At 45.2% G+C, this 21,784-nt stretch overlaps 1 protein-coding gene across 7 annotated transcripts in view; it reads right to left on the bottom strand.

Annotated features, from left to right (window-relative positions):
• The window catches only part of MYO5B (myosin VB), a 390,467-nt gene that overhangs the window by 11,335 nt on the left and 357,348 nt on the right, over positions 1–21,784 (bottom strand). For all 7 annotated transcript variants that reach the window (XM_053303356.1, XM_053303361.1, XM_053303354.1 and 4 more), the window contains 4 exons: positions 15,059–15,257; positions 5,844–5,937; positions 4,117–4,260; positions 271–422 (listed from right to left, as the gene is read on the bottom strand). In XM_053303356.1, the coding sequence (XP_053159331.1) occupies positions 271–422; positions 4,117–4,260; positions 5,844–5,937; positions 15,059–15,257 (589 nt within the window). The remainder of the gene's footprint in view (positions 1–270; positions 423–4,116; positions 4,261–5,843; positions 5,938–15,058; positions 15,258–21,784) is intronic.

The raw sequence follows: 21,784 nt of genomic DNA on the forward strand, positions 1-21,784 counted from the left end.
AAGCACTTGCATGGGCATCAGGGATTCTGGAGCCAGTTTTAGCCTTTATCTAGTCTTCCTATCCTGTGAACTTTATCCAGTTCACAGGATAAAGTTTATATGCCCCTTTATAAACCCCTATTGCCTTGTAAAATCTTTAATTTTGTCATATGAATTCTTGCTCAAAATGATTCTTTAAAATGAATGCTGTTTTGATTCAGTATTCAAAACAAAGCCTGAACATGAAAATTCCCTCATTAAAAAGAAAAAGACCAACAGTTTTTTTTTTACCTTTAATACTTTTTTAATGCCATTGATGGTAGAGGTAAGCAAGGAGTGTACTTTATGGTCATCGTTAATGTAGTCTGCATGCCTGATGCACATATAGAGAATGTAGGCAGGAAGGCAGGGTACCGTGGCAGAGACAGTTTGGGGCTTCAGATCTGTGAGCATGATAGAACATTTTTCAACAGTAGCCTGGCTTCTTAGTAGCATGAACAAAACACAACACTATTGTCTTTGAGAATTATAGTCAAACTGAAGAATTACTTGCATTAAATGTGCCCCCTCCCACCACAGGGATTCAAAATATAATAATAATACCACCACCACCACCACCACTATAGAGACAGCTATACAAACAGCACTCATTTGCAAGAAACCAAAACTGATAATCCATTCATTTTACAGTGAGGGAAATAAGTATTTGATCCCCTGCTGATTTTGTCCATTTGCCCTCTGACACAGAAATGACCAGGCTATAATTGGAATGGTAGGTTTATTGTAGCTGTGAGAGACGGAATAACAACAAACAAACCCTCAAAAGCCCAGTGCCCAAAAGTCAGCGATGGATTTGCATTGTAGTGAGGGAAATTAGTATTCGATCCCTTCACAAAAGATGTCTTAGTACTTGGTGGCAAAACCCTTGTTGGCAATCACAGAGGTCAGACGTTTCTTGTAGTTGTCCACCAGGTTTGCACACAACCCAGGAGGGATGTTGTCCCACTCCTCTTTGCAGATCCTCTCCAAGTCAGAAAGGTTTCGAGGCTGATGTTTGGCAACCCGAACCTTCAGCTCCCTCCACAGATTTTCTATGGGATTCAGGTCTGGAGACTGGCTGGGCCACTCCAGGACCTTCATGTGCTTCTTCTTGAGCCACTCCTTTGTTGCCTTGGCTGTGTGTTTTGGGTCATTGTCATGCTGGAATACCCATCCACGACCCATTCTCAATGCCCTGGCTGAGGGAAGGAGGTGCTCCCAAGATCTGACGGTACATGGTCCTGTCCATCGTCCCTTTGATGCGGTGAAGGTGTCCTGTCCCCTTAGCAGAAAAACACCCCCAAAGCATAATGTGTCCACCTCCATGTTTGATGGTGGGGATGGTGTTCTTGGGCTCATAGGCAGCATTCCTCCTCCACCACACACGGCGAGTTGAGTTGATGCCAAAGAGCTCGATTTTGGTCTCATCTGACCACAACACTTTCGCCCAGTTCTCCTCTGGATCATTCAGATGTGCATTGGCAAACTGCAGACGGGCCTGTACATGTGCTGCCTTGAGCAGGGGGACCTTGCGGGCACTGCAAGATTTCAGTCCTTCACGGCGTAGTGTGTTACCAATTGTTTTCTTGGTGACTATGGTTCCAGCTGCCCTGAGATCATTGACAAGTTCCCCCCGTGTAGTTCTGGGCTGCTTTGTCACCATTCTCATGATCATTGCAACTCCACGAGGTGAGATCTTGCATGGAGCCCCAGACCGAGGGAGATTGACAGTTGTTTTGTGTTTCTTCCATTTGCGAGTTATCGTGCCAACTCTAGTCACCTTTTCACCAAGCTGCTTGGCGATAGTCTTGTAGCCCAGTCCAGCCTTGTGCAGGTCTACAACCTTGTCCCTGACATCCTTCGACAGCTCTCTGGTCTTGGGCATGGTGGTGAGTTTGGAAGCTGAGTGATTGCTTGCTTCTATGGACAGGTGTCTTTTATACAGGTACTGTATCAAGCTGGAATTAGGAGCACTCCCTTACAGAAGGTGTTCCTCATCTCAGCTTGTTACCTGCATATAGTGAAAAGACACCTGGGAGCCTGAAATCTTGCTGGTTGATAGGGGATCGAATACTTATTTCCCTCACTACAATGCAAATCCATCGCTGACTTTTGGGCACTGGGCTTTTGAGGGTTTGTTTGTTGTTATTCTGTCTCTCACAGCTACAATAAACCTACCATTCCAATTATAGCCTGGTCATTTCTGTGTCAGAGGGCAAACGGACAAAATCAGCAGGGGATCAAATACTTATTTCCCTCACTGTAGATGTCCTTGAAGCTGTTTAAGCAAGCAAAGTTATACTGGATTGCGGAGAAATGGATGTACATCAAATCCCTGATGTATTTGAGAAGGTTAAGAGCTGACTTCTGTAATTCAAGGCAGCCTCTGGAAGAGATCTGATTGTGATTGTGATTATGCCCTTTGGCCAGGAAAGTGGCATTTTAGGGCTGTACCAAAGTGCCCAACTCAGGCAGCAAAATGGGAGCCCTTTGGGGTGTGTGTGTGTGAATTTGGGTTGCTGTCCCAAGGGAATTGTGTGAGGCAAAAGCCTGTCATCTAGGAAGAGGAGTGCCTCTACAATGGCCACCAGGGTGCTTTCCAGATGACACACTACAACAGTGTCACTACTATCCATTAAGTGTGCTTCTGTACTGCCTGTGTTTTGACATCACACTCCCTGTGCTGTCAAGCAAGGTGCCATTCACATTTCTGATGCCTTCTTTCAGATTTTATCCTTGCTTTTTAGTCCTACAATGTTTTATGTGCGTTGCAAATAAATAGCTGTATTTTCCCGTTGTTGGAGGGCTGCGCAAGCTATTTACATTTTCAAAATGATCCTGCCAAGCCAAAGCATTTTACTGCTGAACAGCGTGTCATCTGGAAAGTGCCCAGGTGATGTCCTGCTGCAAGATGGGCAGTGGACAAAGTAAAGTAAGCCAGGCGGTGCTTTTGCTTAGGATTTGAGCCAAAAGATCTACAGAGGGCTTCCAGCTCAGCTCTAGGCTAATATAGCCCAAGCTTGTATTGCCAGTTGTATTTTTGCACGCTAAAGGGCAAGCATTTAACAAGATATTTTTTCCAGCACATATGCAATTTAAGTTTATACCATTCCTTCTACACAGTGTTCAAATCGGTCTTTGACCAGGCTTTTTCCTGCTACTTGTTTGTAAGCTTGAGGGTGAAGCACCAACAGGCCAAACAGCAGCACAAAAATCACCCCTTAAAATCCCAACACTTTTCAAAGCAAAGACACCTCTTCAAAATGTTAAGGAGTGATGTACACTAGATTGCATCACCACACTAACCCTCCACTAAAAGCTAAGATTTGTTGGTATTTCTTCACTACCGATGTTCTAGACATTAGAGGAATTTTACTTCCTCAGTAGTATTTGGAAATACTGGAGAATATTAGGGAACATTTTAAACTGTCCTACAGATGATGACCAGAAAAGTAGACTAACAGAGCTTTATACTTGGAAGCAACTCCCACTGAGTTCAATAGGATTTTTAACTTAAGTGTGTACTGCAGCCTTTTAAAAAAGCCAAACAAGCAAACAGGAATAATGCTTGTTGAATATAAAGGTACAGCACACATTTATCAAGTTCTATAGCTTCAGAAAATCAATATACCCCTTGCATATAGATTTGCTAGCCAATAAAGATTTGCCTGTGTGCCTTAAGGCTGCACAGCCCTCATGGTCATATTTTCGGGTTAGGCACAGAAGGCTTCCTGGGAAAGGAGAGATCATTAAAAATTGCCCCTTCCCTTGTGCACCAGTGCAGGTAGTTGGGAAGTATGTTATCCTGCTCCTTTCAACGCAATGGTACTTCTTTGCTTTAAGGTCATACAGGGCATTGTTTGGATATAATCATACCATATCAAAAGTGAGTGCCCTGAAACACAGCTCCTCCACTGCAGCTGGATAATATAGGGGAAGATTATCAGTGGCAGGCAAACTATCAAGGAGGCAGGTCTGTCATAACTGATCTCACTGAGAAACTGCTGATAATGATCCGGTGAATCTCAGAACACAGCCTGAAAGCCACCGAGCTATGATAGAAATACACCAGACTGATAGGCAAAGCAAGAGCGTTACCTGTAATCAGATTTCGGACAAGTATCGGCTCATCCTCTTTGAAATACTCCAACATTCCCTGGAATTCTTTCTCTTTCCTTTGGACGGTGACCTGCCGGGTGAGTTCATGGCGCTGCTTTTCGGTTTGTATGCTGGCTTGATTTGCTGTGAAAAGCAGAGAGATTCAGACTGGTACTGAATGAAAGAAACAGCTGAATGCAATGCTGTTCAGCAATGCAAATGCAGTGCCATAGTTTAAAACAGCTGCCTTCAAAGGCTACTAAAGTACCTGTGTGACTTTAGGGATTTGGCCCATGTTAGGCTAGTGATATCTGAGAGTGGGCTACTGCAGATATTGGGGAGATCTTTAAACTGTGGTTGAGAGATAAGGATGGGTCACTGCATAGCATCCTTTGCCTCTCATCCTCTCTAGCTTATTCCCACACTTCCTGCCCAGGTTAGACAAATCTCTTATATTCACAGGTTTAATTGTACAAGATGATGGTGACCATCCTGGTACTTTTATGATGATCATTGCCATCTTCACAAGGGGTTCCTGGCAAAGGAAAATTATTGTGGCATCCTGGTGAGCACCACAGTCTTGACATTTATTAACAATATGGATATTTAGACACAATTCAAATAATGTGGTAAGTGTCACTTTGATGCATGTAAATTACAGTGACGAGAGCCATCTGTGCCAGCTGCCGGGATACAGAATCCCTCTATTCATTCAGCTTAATTTCATTTAATGACCAGCTTTCTGAAACCATTCCTTAGGACGCAAGCCTGCTGTAGCTAATCATTCTGTCAAGCTACCAAGATGAAAAGAATTACGGGCTGCACAGATGTCTTATTTCCACATTCCATCCCTGCTGAGGCATTCCAGCCACTGCTGCAAATATACAGATTTCATCATATCAGAATTTAGGCAATGAGTACTAGCAGGGGGAGTGTTGCCCCTTGATATTGGTGGTACCAAAGCCTATACAGGAGGACTGGGGGTGGGTGGGGGGAGAGAGACAACACAACTGTTCCTTCTTGCGGAAAAGACAGCAGAATTGCACACCCATCCCAGCAAAACTGAAAAGATTGACTGCAGAAACACACCCCTGTATCTTTGAACTAGCAAGCGACTTTCAAACCTTACAGATCCTGATAGTGCCTTCCACTAGTTCACACACAATGCTAAACCATAGTTTAGCACTATGTAAACAAGCCTATGGGAGCCATGAGCTCGTGGGCTGCCTCATTTCTCTAACCTGAGAAGAGAGTGAACACTTCTGCTTGCTCTGCCTTCCTTCTTTAACAAACCATAGGCCTGTGTTAAGGTATCAACTTGGGAAATGAGATTTTTTAAAACTAGAGTTAGAACAAACAAGGATATCAAATAATGATTTGATCCTGGCATAATATCCTGGTTTGTTCTAACTACAATTAGTTAAGACATCATTGTTCCGAATTTCACATGCAACTGGAAACTGCAGTTTTTTCTTAAAATAAAAAGGGAACACCATGGTTTGCATTACATCTGAATTAAGAAATATTCTTTCAGTCAAGACTCTGATCTACATCCTAAAAGTATATGAGCTACTGTAGCTTCATAGTACTCTGGTAGAAGAACTTTTGTTGATTTAAAGATATGTGAGCTTTTCGGTTACACTGAATTCAGAGTCATGTGGAATAGAAAAGAGTGATTAAATTCTCAGCTGTGGAGAGAAGAGAACAAGGTCTGAAGTCAGCCTTACCTTCATGATCTTGGACTTTCTTCATGTAAATCTTGAGCTGTTTTTTCAGCTTCCTTTCATTCTTTTCTAGTTTTTCAAGCAGCTCTTTCAGATCCTGAATGATAGGAACAACGTGAAGTCAAATCACCTCATTTGGGTAACTGATCAGAACACATATTGCACACAGCACCAAACTTGGTTTTGTGATTTGCATTAAATAGCTCAGCTCACCAGCACTGACAAGAATGTTCCCACTTTCAACAGAAGACCTGAGCATGTGTGGGGCTTGATAATTTTAGAAAAGCTTACCTGCAGCCCTTTGACTTCCAAGTGACTGGAATTGCTACTAGCTGTGGGGCATTCCAGGATCTGTACTTCCTTTCCAGGGCTTGCAGATTTAATGTACGGGATGCATGAAATTCCTTGGGCTCAGCCCCATGATTAAGTGAGCATGCTGTGAGCCTTTGTGTGATTAGGGAGTGTGCCTCAAGCACACATGTGATTAAGAAGTAAGCATACACAGTGCACACATCTGCCCTGCAATGTGCCATTCCTTAAGAGAGAGAGAGGGAGAGAGATGGGGGTTCATCCAAAGTGACCCTCTACATGTGCTTCAGATATTACTTTAAAAGAGTATTTGGAGCATGGGTTGAATGGTAATTTGGATGAACCATTCCCCAACACAATTAAGGAACAACTTGTGATGTGCTCATTTCTTTACTGGTAGGGTGGGCTGGTCTGGTCAAGTGAAGTATTGTACAAAGCAGCCGCCTAAAAATCACACACAGATTGGAAGTAGCTGGCATGAACAATCTTTGTTTGACCCGCCTGAGAACACAGTGTGGGGACCAACCTCCTTTATAGGGAGGAAATCTCTGGCTTCTCACTGGTCCAGAGGGTTGCCATTCCAACCTTCGGAATTTAAAAATGGGCCAACTGTCAGGAGTGGCAGTTTTGAATTGTGGTTCTAGTAATCAACAGAGTGGAGGAGTCACATTAGGATGTATGCTGTGTGCTCTTTTAATATATATTGGCCGGGTTCATACGTAACACCATTCTGGAGTAAGATGTGGCAAAGGTTGTAACTCCACATGCAACTGCGGTTTCATGGCAAAATCGACCTCTAGTTTGCCTCATCGAACTCCAGTTTGAACCTTCAGTTTGCAGAAAGATTTGCTGCTGAGGCGTTACATTTGACTCTGGATGTCGCCATAACTGTGGTTTTGTGCTGATTTCCAAATTGCAATCATAGAGGCAGTGGCGCAGACCTACTCTAGGACGTGGCTGCTCCATGCCTTCAGCGTTTCTCACTAGCAGCCTCTTGAAGAACCAGCCCTACCTCTCCTGTCAACTATGCAGTGATGGTGTTGCCAGGCAGCAGAAACGCCACAGTGCCCCATTGCAGCCTTGCCATCCTCTCAATGGGCATGCAAGCACAAACATTCCAGGAGGCAACATAAGCAGGGCACCCCATCACTGCGCCAGGACGGAAGCATAGGGCAGGGCGGATGCCCGGGGGCTGGCTCCAAAAGACAGCAGCAGGCAGGAATTCTCTAGCAGCCAAGTTTGTTCTCTCTCTCTTTACAGAAAGGTTGGGGAAAGGGGGCCCAGCCCTTTCCCCTTGGGGGTTATCAGTCCCTAGGCTTACTCATGAGAAGAGCCATCTGGGAGGAAGAAGAAGAAGATACTTTGAAGTACCCTACTCCCATGCACTGCTCTCTCACGAGAGTGGCAGACCTTGGGGACTCAACATGGAGCCCGGATGCTCTATGCAGGAAAGCTGCAGGTACGGGTATTCAGGCAACCGCTGTCACAGTCTTGGTGACTGCCACCAAGTAATTCTCAAACCGTGTGCCCTGCCAGCCCATGCCCCCATGCCGAGATGCTCATTCTTGCCTGCAGCCCTAAACGGCAGCCTCACTGGGGCTGCTGGCAGCTGGGGCTCTCCTTTCCCGTTAATCCCAGCACCAGGAGATCTACATATGGCACAGCACCATGCCAGACCCGGGAATTTTGAATGGGTGTTAAGGAATGTCAAGGAACCTGGTGTCGGTGTCTCAGGCATGCCCCTACACATGGCATGTGTCCCTCATGACAGGGATAGCAAACATGACAAGGCATCCCCTCTCCAGGTGTGGAGCAAATGGGTTTTTTTTGGGGGGGGGCTCCTGTCTGGGTTTTGGATCTGCCAAGTCCCCCCCTCCCAAACACATAAGGGTTGGGGAAGTGGGGCCCAGCCCCTTCTCCATGGTGGATGTTCACTCCCTAGGCTTACTCATGAACAGGGTTGGGTAGCAGGATCAGCATTGCTCCAGTGAAAGGAGCAATTCCTCCTATGTGATAACAATTTGTTATGGGGTGGCTAACAAATAAAGTTTATTTATTATTATTATTATTTGATTAGGACGGGTTGGCAGACTGCGCTTGCTCGAGTGTGCCAGGCCACAAGGACAACCCCACACAAATAATGAGAACCACCAGAGAGAAGGGGGAAGAATTTCCGAACAAAATCTCTAATCATGTGTGACGACAAAACATCTCTGTCTTCCACGGACATCTCCCTCACAAGAGAGTTGGGCACTGGGGCTCTAAATAGAGCCAGATTGCCGTGTCCGGAGACTGCTTCCCTTGTTTTGGCAGCTGCTGTAAAAACGTGCCCCCTGCCAGGCCATCCGCCCATGTGCACCTTTGCCCGCGCCCCAAATGGCGACCCAGGTGTTCTGAACATCCCCTTCTTCCACCAATTGATCCCTCATGGGAGTGACAGGCCACTGGGGCTCTATGTATAGCAAGATTGCAGTGTGGAGGGAAGCTGTGCAGAGGGGTACCCCGGAGATGGCTTTCCCTATCTTGGTGACTGCCACTGAGTAGCTGTCGGAGCATGTCCCCTGCCAGACCATCCACCCATGTGGACATGTGCACCCTTGCCCTGAAACGGCAATCCAGCTGTCCCGGAGTTGCTTTAAAATGTGCCCCACCCTGCAGTGTTCTCTCTAATTTTTTCCATCTTTGTGCAGAATTAGTTTTGTTCTGGGGGGCAGTAGCAAGGCAGTGTGCGCACACCTGCATTCAGAATGAGGCCTTCCCGATTCAACCTGAGCGGGATCAAAAATTAACTGAGTGAACATCAAAAACCGCCCAGAGACACAAGTTTTGAGTTGTATAGAATAGAAACATTTTAAATACAAATTAAAAAGTGTGAGCACGCAGCATATGTGCGTGGCTTAGAGGATACACTGCCCCCCACATTCCACACGATTGTGATGCTGGACTGGGACCTTGAATTCTGAATGGGTGTAAGATCTGTCCCATGTGTCTCCCCTCCCCTCTGTGCACGTGGCTGGGAAATGGCACATGGAGCATCTAAATGTCCTTTGGGTGCATGGAAGTCTCCACAGGGAATGAGGGTGGGGAGGTTTAGGGGGATCTGTTCTATCTTTTACCATTGAGAGTTGGGAGGCCCCACACAAGCAGGGCCCCCTTGGGCACGTGGGCTGGCTCAACTCATGAGCTTGTAGTCCATGGTTGGGGCAATGCCCTTACTTGGGAATAGCCTTCCCCAGAAGACTAGCCCTCTCATGAGAGGGCAAGCCTGCTTCAAAGCAAGCTGACAGACAGTAGGATTTGGGTTGGGTCTGCATGGACTGCTTTGCTGGTGTTACCTCTTGCAACATCTTCCCAGATTACAGTGGGACAGATCCCCCAACATCCTTTGCCCTCCCTCATCTGCATATTCCCTCCTACAACATCCCCTTGTTCCCCTCCCCTTCCCTAGTAACAGTGGAATACCTCCCCCCACCCTGGGATCTGTGCTTGTCTGGGACTATAAGAGTGTGGGGCTCCTTGGGGGGCACCTCTGCCATCACTTGCAGAATAAGCACTGCCATGACATGGCATTGCAGGGCATTTACACTGATTTAAAATGCCATTTCCATGCTGAGGATGGGCAGGGTGCTCAGAAAATGCACAATCGTGCTTGGCCCACCTCCTCTGAGAGTGTGGCCAATTGTGGCTGCCCTGCTGACGTGGTCACACTTTGCCCACATTCTGGCCATGGCGCTTGCTCCGATTTGCTTCGGAGGCTGAGCAGTAGGGAGGGGCTCTCCTCTCCTGGCACTAGAGTTTGGCGGGCCATGATTTGATGGACGTCTGCGGCACAATCTGATTTTTCAAAATTTGAACTGCGGCTTCACCTACCTCCGGTTTGCTATTACGTATGACTTGGGCCATAGTTGGAATCCCTGAATCAATTTTTCTGCCCGTATCCTTGCCCTTTGAACTTCAGTAAACCCATTTAAAAACATCCCTACTACTTTATGCTTCAGATTGCTCTCTCGATATATGCTGGGTGGCTGGCAAAATAAAGCCAGTGGATATGAGCAATATATCTCTTCCTAAGAATAGGAAGAGGGGCAACAGGGGGGCAGAATTAGTGCCATCCTTCAGGGTCACATAGCCAGGATGGAGGCATATAAGCAACACAGGAGTTATAAGATGGTGCAAAGAGAATCCTGGATACAGTTTGACACACCCCTGTCCAGTACACACAAACACAATTTTCTAAGCCCTTCCTACATGCAGTTCACTGATTACATATTCCCATAACTCTGAAGCAAGAGTCAGTATGATGTTTTACGAGTTGGCTCTAAAGCAGAGAGCTGGGTTCAAATCCCTTCTCTGCTATGAAGCTCATTGGATGACCTTGGGTGAGTCATTAGCTCTCAGCCCAACCTACCTCACAGGGTTGCTGAGAGGATAAAATGGAAAAAGCCATATATGCTACCTTGAGTTTCCTGTGGGAAGGGCAAAATGCAGATGTGATATAATAAAAGCGTTGGAAGAGTCTCAGAGGAATTCATTGCCTCCTTCAGGTGAAAGGAATTGCATTCCCCTTACCTCTGAAGTCTTGAAATTCTTATACAAAGAGAGAGCAAAGAGAGAGAAACTGAGACCCTCAATACACAACCAGCTATTAAAGCTATACATTGATTTCTTTCAGGGTCTATTTCAGTCGTACCAGCCCAATCAATCATGCATTGTGAGCTTCTCATAGAACAGTCAAGAGAGTAATTTGTCAAGCTGCTCAAGTTGAGACTGAATTCTTTTAAAGCGCCAGTTGTCATGTTCTCTTTTTCCTCTTTGCTTGGCTGACTGTTTGATCTAGCTGCAATGTCATCAAAGCTCAACTTCATGGAGACGCTTTAGTTCAACAGGAAGAGAGCTTGCTTTGCAGCCAGTTCATACAATCAGCAGTATCAAACAGTAAAGCTTTTTCTGAACTGCAGCATTTCAGGGGATGGCTGGGTGCATGTTTCAACGCTACCTCATGAAAAGAATGTCCCGCACGCAGAAAAGAAGCAACTTGGAGATGGGAGAAATAGAGAGTCTAGCCGCCGCCTCAACACAAAATCTTTTTTTCCATGTAGAGTGAAGCTGTATATTGTGCTGTCTTCCATAGAACAATACTTCTCTATAAGGCAAGTATTATTATCCTATGACGGCTGGGGAGCTGAGGCTGAAAGGGAGAGGCTTGCCCAAGACCACCTAGTGTGTTCATGGCATTGAGGCGGGGGATTCATATTCCAGTCCATTAGCCCAGAGAGTCCCACCCTTGGGTCCCCTTTGGCCATTATGGCTGGGGATGATGGGAATTGTAGTCCAACAACACCTGGATGTTCCAAGGGTGGGAACCCTTGTGTTACATGCACTGCAAGTATACCCTGCTAATGAAAAAGGTACAATACAAGAACTTGTAAGTTAGGTTGCTATGGTTCCTGACATACCAAGAGAAGTTTTGGTATAGCATAGTGACTAACCCCTCTGTTAGCCACTATGCTATGCCAACACTTCTGCTGTGCGCATGTGTGTTACATGCATTACATTATCAGTCTATATGTGCAACATGTGGAAACCAGTGACATGCTTTCCTGGACTGTAGTACTTCAGGCCACATGATTAGATGTTCTCTCACAATAAATAAATCCTTGCATGCATAAAATTAGTGAATCCAGGTTCAGTCTCTTTCTCTCCTTGGCATGCTGTGAGCCAGATTTCTTTTCCCACATGGGGAAGCATTCAGTTTTGCTAACCTTTCTAGCCTGAAGTGCTTTCCTTTCCTGCTGGATTCTGGGTGAACGCATCAAAGGTTACAACATACTTTGCTAATTAAACGTGCAGTAGAAATGGTAGCAAAGATCCAAGGAGTACTGATTTTCAATGACGCTGGCATGTGCTGGCTCTGTTAGGCTCCATCCTTTGCTTAGCCTGGGTTCTGATGGCTGCTTTTTACAAAGGCTAGTTTAATTATCAGTCATACTACTGAAATTAAAATGTAACCCTCTTTTGTTATTCAGATATTACTACTGACATGCAGGAGTGCTTTCTGCAGGGTTAGGTCCCATAGAACGCCAGCAAAGGGGGTATACAGGCCAACTGGGACAAAAAGATGATATGGGTATTTTCCAGACTAAAGTTCTCCACCTAGTAATTCATCAATTGGCCCTAACAAAGCCACTGAGAGATTAACCTGTACAGTGCAACAGCATGGGTTACATGCCCAGCACATGCAAAACACAGGATCTGATTGTGCCTGGGATAAATATCAGACCCACATTAAGAAGATAAATGCAGGGAAATCCTAGAAGCACACATCAGATGTAGCCCTCTAGTTCATGAAGCTGTCGAGCATTGTTGTACCGGTTGCTGGGAAGAGACGGATGAGTGCCTCGCCTGGGAAAGGGAGGGGGATGGATGGATGCTGGTTCTTCCCTTCCTCCCCCCGACCCTGTCCCACCACACTCCCCATGGAGTACCTGGGAGGTCACCCAAGAAAATGCATCTGTGTGTGTGTGGAATTAGCAGGGGATCTCTTGGCTGCAGTCACTAAAAGTGTGCCGTGTATCTTGTTGGCGTTGCATTCTGCCTCTTGGTTTCCGCATGGAAACCAGTTAATAGTTTGATTGTATGTTGGTGCTCACAGAGAGTGGAAATGTTAGCAGAAGTAACTTTAAACAAAACAAAACAAAAGACTTCTTCAAACTAAGTTGCAACAAGGGAGCCTGCACCAAAGAAACAAACTTTATATAAACAATCAGGCTTTTCTGTGGCCCTACTGGCAGCCTGAAAACAATTAATGCGGCGCATTAATTATTTACGTGTGTGTGTGTGTGTGTGTGTGTGTGTGTGTGTGTGTGTGTGTGTGTGTAAAACGTATGTGATACTGCTGCCCAGAACAAAACTCTTTCCACTCTGATGATAAAAATTAGAGGGAACATGGAGGAGAAGTCTATCAACGGCTACTAGTCGGAGGGCTACAGGCCACCTCCAGCCTCAAAGGTAGAATGCCTCTGAGTACCAGTTGCAGTGGAGTAACAGCAGGAGAGAAGGCATGCCCTCAACTCCTGCCTGTGGCTTCCAGCAGCATCTGGTGGGCCACTGTGTGAAACAGGATGCTGGACTAGATGGGCCTTGGGCCTGATCCAGCAGGGCTGTTCTTATGTTCTTAAGGAGCAATTCCTGCATTGTGTGCCATTAAAAAAAAGATTCTTCCCAACACAAGTCATTACATTAAAAACAATAAGAGTAGCAGCGGTGGATCTGACAGGGCTTCCTTCTCCCAATTATTACTTGTTGTCAGAGAGGAGAAATTACTCCTTGATGCCCTCTGCCCACCCAGAGAAACAATCTCAGGTCACCAATTCCTGACTTCCCAGGGAAGTATTACACTGCACATAATAATTTACAATTTGCCACCTCAGTGCTTTTGCTGCAGATCTTGACATTCGTATTTAAATGATTCTGACACATCTGTTTGAATGTGATAAGGTTCTCCTAATAAGATGCCACTGCGGAGCAGAAGTGGAAGCAGCAGGAGCTGCATCCTCACAAGCTCTCAGAGCATTTGCTGCTCTTCAGGATTCTCTTCTATCCGATGTAATATCCCCAGATGCATTGTTTCCTGGACATAAAGAAGGTGCAGGGGGCCTGTTTCCCACCCAATATGGATTGTGGAAGATGACCACCACACAGCTCAGTTAGTTCCTACCACCTGCTGAAAAACGTCTGCAAGGAATGTGTAAAATAGAAGGAGCTACTTGATGGCAATGGTCCATATTGCCCAGTGGTTGACTGACTGACTGACTGACTGACTGCCCAGTGGTGTGACTCACTAGAATCTCAAGCAGGGATTCTTTGCAGCTTTGCTACTCAAGGATGGATTCAAACCCTGCATCGCAGCTGCTTTGAATCCAACAGCATTTGTAGCCTGAAATGCTGGAAACATATAGCCACTTAGCATTACAGATCCCTCCAGTCTTCACTGCACCACTACAAAATAACTTGCGACAAGGCACTGAAGACTAGAGGTCGCACCTGCAGAGTCATATAGCCAGCTCCCCAGTTGCCAGGATATGCGGAGCTATCATGTGGGCATTTGTCATTTAAACACATCCTGAAATTTACTGAGAGGCTCGAGCAATGGCACCTTTGAATGTCACAAGAAGTGTCAACAAGGAGACTAACATGAAGAGACCCACCTCTCTTCTGTCCCCCAACTGGGTATTTTCTGAAGAACATAAGAACAGCCCTCATGGATCAGGCCCAAAGTATCTAGTCCAGCATCCTGTTTCACACAGTGGCCCACCGGACGCCTCAGAGAAGTCCACAGGTAAGAGGTGAGGGCATGCCTTCTCTCCTCCTGTTGCTCTCCTGCAACTGGTATTTAGAGGCATCTTGCCTCTGAGGTTGGAGGTGGCCTATAGCCACCAGACTAGTAGCCACTGATAGACCTGTCCTCCATGAATCTGTGCAAGCCCTTTTAAAGCCATTCAAGCTCGTGATCATCACCACATCCTATGGCAGATAATTCCACAGATTAATTATGTGCTGTGTGAAAAAGTACTTCCGTTTGTTGGTCCTTAATTCCCTGGGCTTCAGTTTCATGGTATGGCCCCTGGTTCTAGTGTTGTGACAGAGGGAGAAAAATGTCTCTCTGTCCACTCTCTCTACTCCATGCATAATTTTATATACCTCGATCATGTCTCCCCTTAGTCCTCTCTTTTCTAGACTCAAAAGCCCCAGATGCTGTAGCCTAGCCTCATAAGGAAGGTGCTCCAGGCCCTTAATCATCTTGGTTGCCCTCTTCTGCACCTTTTCCAGTTCTACAGTGTGCACCTGCATGACCTTCCACCTGTATTACCGCAAGTTACTATAACTATCACACCATGAATTGCCCATACCAGGTTTTCATTAGTCAGCCGTGTGATTTCTTGCTGGATGCCGAACTCCACTTGGGCTTCCGGTGACAGCTGGAGTGTCTGGAAAAAGACCTCCTGCTGCTTCTCCGTCTCTTCCCTCAAAGCCACCATTTGCTCCTTCAGCGTTTCTACCTCCTCTTCATGCTCTCTTCTCTGATCCTGGAGCTGGGCCTCAAGGAGCCTGGTCGGAGGAAAAGGCAGAGAGAAAGCAAATATAATAACCTGATCACTCAAATCAAGAAACCTAAGGAATATAGAAACTTTATAACAATCAGACCCGATTCCTCCAATGGTTATGGACAAGCCTTTGAATGTAAGAGCAGGAGATGGGTTTCTCTAAGAGGTATGAGTGTCTGCTAGATGACAACCAGGTTCCTCTCACATGTGCCTAATAAACAACTTCAGACCACTTGGCCTCATACTCCCCATTATTCACATCTGATGAGATCTCTTACTTCACCCATAAGCACCGTGTTGAAAAAGGTGGGGAAAGACCACCCTTTTAACGAAGCAAATAATGAGTGTAACCGAGTGATTAAGGATGTTTAGGAGTAATTAAATTAAATTGTTTGACCTTTGGGAGAGACTTGGAACACCTCCTCACAATCACTTTATTACTCCTGACCCTCCTTAAATCACCCTGTTACACCCACATTCAGGATGGATAAAGGGTTGCCTGCCTTCTCAATGCATGGCAGTATGAGATGTGGGAAGAGTTAAGTCTAGCTCACAGAGAGAGCAAGTTAAGTAGGAAAACTGATTGCATGACTTCAGACTGCAGATGGGATCGTAAGCTGAATGCTCCTCTATATCAAACACAAACATGCACAAACTGCAAAGCTTAGCCTTTGTCCTTGTATGCTAGTGTTGTGTGTGCAAGGACCTTTTCCTGAGGAAGTACTGAGCCAATGTGATCCTCCTTTACAGTCCAAAGCTTTGCCACCTCATCTGCTATTTGTGTGAATTAGGTCCCAGTGCTTCAGATTAAATGAATAGAGCAGAGTACAAGAGTGTGATCTTTGAATGGGAAGCAATTTGGCTGAAACAACCACTTAGAACCACATCTGCCCCGATAAGGGAGGCAACATTAAAGGTTGTACATAGATGGCATCTTACTCCAATCAAGATGCACTTATCACCAAAACATCTTCCCCATTTTGTTAGCGGGGTTGTAAAAACAGAGGTACTTTCCTTCATTTATGGTGGGGTTGCTCATACGTAAAAGGCTATTGGCAGCAAATCTTTCATATAATCTCTGAAATAGTCCAACTCGATCTTCAGCCTGATCCAGTGTTAGCGCTTCTATCAATTTACAAAAGTACTCACAAAGATATACCTCATAAAGATCTAATAACAATGCTGCTAGCAGCAGCTAAAACAGAGGTAGCTAAGCACTGGAAATCCTCAAAGGGTCTATGCATTGAAAATTGGTTCAATAGGGTCTGGAAGATTGCATTATCTGAAAAGCTAACCCATCAAATCAGGTTAGTTAGAGGAGTAACAAAACAAGACCAATTTTTGGAAATATGGTTTCCATTTATTGAATATGTCAATAAGGGATGGTCAGTTTCTAACCCTCAAATCCACTCAAATCAAATTTTGGAATGATGTCCTTTATTGAATGTTGTTTTCAGTTGTCTCCTATCAAGTTGTACCTGCATGTTCAGCAACCGACAATCTCTTCTTAACACTGGACTTGTGTATAAACTCGAATGGCTCTTAATTTCTGGCTTATATTCAAGTTTTTATTGTTTGTTCTTTTCCATTGCTGCACAGTTTTTACACATGTGCTGGATTTGTTGAAAATGCAATAAAATTTCAAAAAATAAAAGTGTGATCTTGTGCATGCACTGTTTTTGTGTGTTACCTGGAAGATTATGTGGATAGATGCAGCCCTTGGGTTTAGACTCAGAAGGGGTGGGTTTCACTCTTATCGGGGGATGCAGGTGGGAAGGAGGTAGCATGAAGCTGGTCTGAGAGTGTGCTTTATCATTTCCAAGGGAAAGAAACCAAAAGGCCTGCAGATAATAGGGGCCTTAACACATTGGTTCACAGCACTAATAACCAACCCATATGGGTGGGGCAGGCAGCACACACAACTATCTGCACAGAACTTAATGAAAAGGCTAGGGAATCACACTGCTGTCTTACTGATCACCAATACAGAACGAATGAATCACTTTTTGTTGAATAAGTTACTTCATTATTTTTATCTCCTTTATCTTTACAAGTAGTCCGAGTGTCACACCATCTTACACAAAGTTGGAGCTATCTGTACACTAAACAGCTGTATCGCGTAGGGCAGAGTAGAAGACTATCATGTATCTTCCCCACTGACCCAGGAAGCTTTCCAATTAAGCATGTGCTTCAAGCTGGGGCTTTCTGTAAATCCATCTTTTGCCTTTTTCATGCTAGAATTGGAGGACTCCGGCTTGAAAGATTATTTTTAATCCTAATTTTCAGAGGTCCAAGTTGTTGTTATTGTTATTTACATTTTATATCCCACTCTTCCTCCAAGGAGCCCAGAGTGGTGTACTACATACTTAAGTTTCTCCTCACAATAACCCTGTGAAGTAGGTTAGGCTGAGAGAGAAGTGACTGGCCCAGAGTCACCCAGCAAGTATCATGAGGCTGAATGGGGATTTGAACTCGAGTCTCCCTGGTCCTAGTCCATCACTCTAGCCACTACATAACCGCGCCCCCCCCCCCGCCGCCAAACACACACAATTATGCCATACTCTGGACGAAGAAGATGCTGAGGATGGAGATGAACAACACCATGTCATTTCAGTGAGTTGAAGGTAGTTTGAAAGAAATTTCGCTGTTTGTGGTGCATACACACATCTCTCCTTTGCTGTTAGTTTCGCAGACTTTTCTATTGCTTGAGCAGAGGGGACAGTGGGACCAAAGAAACATGTGTCTGCACCATGGAAAGTGAAACTCTCCGAAGCCCATCCTCTGAAAGATTTATCTGTCTACAGCCTGACACTGCTTAGTTCCTTGGTTTCTTCATTTCTACACAAAGCAATCAGTAAATTGTACAAATCCAAGCATACGGCACACTCTGTTCTAAGTTCTGGGCCTCCGTCAAGGCCAAAATCAAATGTTCACACTAGCGTATCTTTTATTTATTTATCGGATTTCTAGACTGCTACATCCCAGCAGCTCTGGATGAACCAGACATTCAAGAAATCAATACAAGTATTAGAGTTAACAGCTACATTTGTAGCAGTCACTAATAAAAATCATCACCTTCACATAAGTCTCCCTTATCTCCTACTTCATGGCTAAGGTCCAATATGCATTGAGGTGTCTTCCCCCCCGCTCTTTCTCTAATCTTTAAACCTAGTCACCCTTCCAGAGTGAGGGTCAAGCCTCTCTCAGGCCCCAGGAACAGCTGCAACTCACCACTCTTCAAAACCCCAAGAGAGCAAGGAGAATATCAGCATTGCCGCTCTGGATCAGACCCAGAAATCCAATGTCTGACATTGTTTTCAATGGTAGTCAGTCAGATGTCCCTGGGAAACACCTAAGTAGGTCACACTGGAGCTAGTCCACTCCTGCTGCTTGTCTATAGTAGCAGTCAGAGGTAGGTTGCCTTGGTGTAATGGAACCTCCATGTTCAATCATGACTAATACTTACTTTTGACAGATCTCTCCTCCTCTGTGAATTTGTCTGATCCTTTCCTGAAGCCTTCTAAGCTCACCACATATTGGGCTGGTTCAGATGATACTTTATTGGCCTATGCAATTAGAAAGGTAACGCACAAAGAACAAACCTGTTGGGATGGCTTCCAATGAAGGTCTGACACCATCCTGGCACATCCCTTTACTGAATGTGTGTGTGTGCGCACACACACACACACAGCAACACAGCTGCAGAGCTGTCATTTGGATGAACACCCCTCCATACACATGAAAAAAGAGATATGTTGGGAGGGTGTCAGGATATCTGCAGAAGATGCCCCAACTGCTGCACTCTTGGCATGTCCCCTTTCTAATAATGTAGGCTGGTAAGTTATCGTCTGAATTATTTTAGTTATATCTGCATGGCAGAAAGAAACACTTCCTTCCATGTGTCCTGAGGCTATGGGCAATCAATGTTCATTGCACCATCCAGAGTTCTAGCAATGGTATGCGCAAGGCAGAAGCATGCCTCCCTATTCGTTCTCTCCACACCATTCAAAACTTTATAAACCTCTGTGTCATATTAGTGAAACTTTGACAGTCTCCTCCATTTTGAAGATAAGTGTGTCCCGATTCATTATTCTTCTGGGAAAAGGTGACTGTTGCCATATTGTCTTGATTAGCAGCTGGCTCTCCTTGGAAGGCCACTCTGAGGACTGAGTGAGGCATGGTGGGCCAAGCTTCAACTCCCACTCCTGTCCTTCAAAGTACCCTGCCTGCAAGCTCCATTACAACAGGTGCCACTTTCCACATACCTCGTCTGCCTTGGTTGGAGGCTGGGAACATGGGTGGGCCAGGCAGCCCAATTTAGCCTAAGGGCAATCAGTTGCCAACTCTGCCATTCTGGTTCCAGTGAACAAAAACTACATGCTGAACTTGAATACTCAACAGAAAATGGTCCCATAAAAACAGGCATCTTAACTTATTTTGTATTTCACAAGAGCTGTGAATTAGCCTCTTATGCAGAAGATCGACATGGACAATTTTTGAGGTCCTTTCAAATTGTCTGCAGCCAACCCTCCAGAGGGTCAAAAACCAACTAGTAGTTTTGAAAATCTAAGTCTAGCTTTAGAAACCTTTTTGTATCCTACTAAGCCCAGTAGGGGAGAAAGTCTGAAAGTCCCTATTAATTTTTTAAAAATGATTTTATTTTAAATGAGGCATCTTAAAAAATGAACGTTGAAAATGGGACAAAAAGGAAGCAGAGACTGAACCAAAAGGAAATTATAACCACGGTTTTCTATGGCAGAGTGGAAGGGAGGTTTTAAAACACAAAAAGGAACCCTCTGATAAATGGAGGCACACTGTGTGGTTCTGCATAAGGATAAATTAAGGAACAAGCTGCACTTTCTGTAAGAGGGGCTGCGTGAAACAATTCTTTGCATTCTCCGAGTCCTTTTCCACCCACTCCAATGGAAAAGGGTGATTCATCCGCTGAAAAGGTTACAGCCTTCCTCTATGTGCCTGCACTGTTGGGTGTGCTGATAACATTTGGTAAACTAAATTGATTCTTAAAGGTACCAATTAGAGTCCGCTAAATTGAAATCTCTCCCCCTTAATCCTTTTCAAAGTAGTTCTGAAAGACTCTAAAAACAAGACAGCAAAGCTCCATCAACATGTTCTCAGGATGCATAAGCATGCAGCCTAAGGCTTGATCTACACATGTGGCAGAAGGAAGTGGTAGGATCCTGAGGGGATCAAGTAGACTGAACCACTTCAGGCAGGGGATGACCAGTTTTGAATGGTCCCCACTTTTTAAAAAAACCCAACCAACTCCTTGCAAGCTGAGAACTAGCAAAAAAAGGAGAATGGTTATCTAATTTTCTAACTGCAGAGAGCTTTCCTTCCCCCCCACCCACCCTGGGACCATTAAAATTGTGAACAGACACAACAAAACCGTAGAGTTAGCTGGGTCCTTGTATGCTATCTAGTTCAACCTTTGCTTGATGCAGGAAATCCACAGCTAAAGTACCCCTAAGAGATGGCTGCCGAGCTTCTGCTTGAAGACTTTTAGTCAAGGAGAGCTTACACACTCTTGGGTAATGGGTTTCATTGATGAACTGCTTTTACTATTAAGAAGTTTCTTGTAATGATCAACCAAAATCTAACTTTGTGTAGCTTAGGCTCATTAGAAACAGTCCTGTCTAGGGGTGTGCGTGGAACCGGCTTGCCCGCTTTGGTCTGGCACCCCTCGAAACCCCCGGATTGGGGTGGGGGGGTTCACGAATTTTTTTAAATTTTTTTTTACTTACCCCCTTCGGGGGAGTTGGAGGTGGCGGGGGGGGGTCTGTGGAGGTTCCCTCTCCCCCCATCGGTCTCCCTTACAGCCCAAACCGGCCCATTCGGCCAGCTCTTCAGCCCGTTGGACCCAGGCCATATAGAGGCCAACTGCACAGGTGCAGCAGCCTCCAAAATGGTTGCTGCGCCAGAGGGGGAAGGCCCAAACGGGCTGAAGAGCCGGCCGAACTGGACGGTTTGGGTTGTAAGGGAGGCCGACAGGGGGAGGGGGAACCTCCGCGGAACCCCCTGCTGCCTCCAACAACTCCCCCAAAGGAGGTAAGTAAAATAATAATAATTGTTTAATTTTGTTTGGTCTGTGAACCCCCCACCCCTGAACAGTCAATGGTTCGGTTCGACCCCGAACCGTTGAACTGAACAGGTTCGACGTCGAACACGTTCAACATTGAACCTGTTTGCACATCCCTAGCCCTGTCCTCTGAAGCACCAGAGAACAGGTCTCTGCCCTCTTTTATGAAACAGCCCTTCAGGTATTTGAAGAGTGCAAGTATGTTTCTCACATTCTTCTCTTTTCCAGGCTATACACAGTTCACAAATACACAGTTCCCCCAACTTTTCCTCATAAGCCTTCTTTTTGAGACCCATTTTTGTTTACCTTCTTCTGTAGCCATTCCAATATGTTTTTAAGTGTGGTGCCCAGAACTGGACACAAAACAAATTGTGGGACTGTGCTCTGTATACTGATTTGAGACATATGCAAATAGCCATTCTGTATTTAATCAG

This window comes from Hemicordylus capensis, chromosome 2, assembly GCF_027244095.1.
Source record: "Hemicordylus capensis ecotype Gifberg chromosome 2, rHemCap1.1.pri, whole genome shotgun sequence".
NCBI lineage: Eukaryota > Metazoa > Chordata > Lepidosauria > Squamata > Cordylidae > Hemicordylus > Hemicordylus capensis.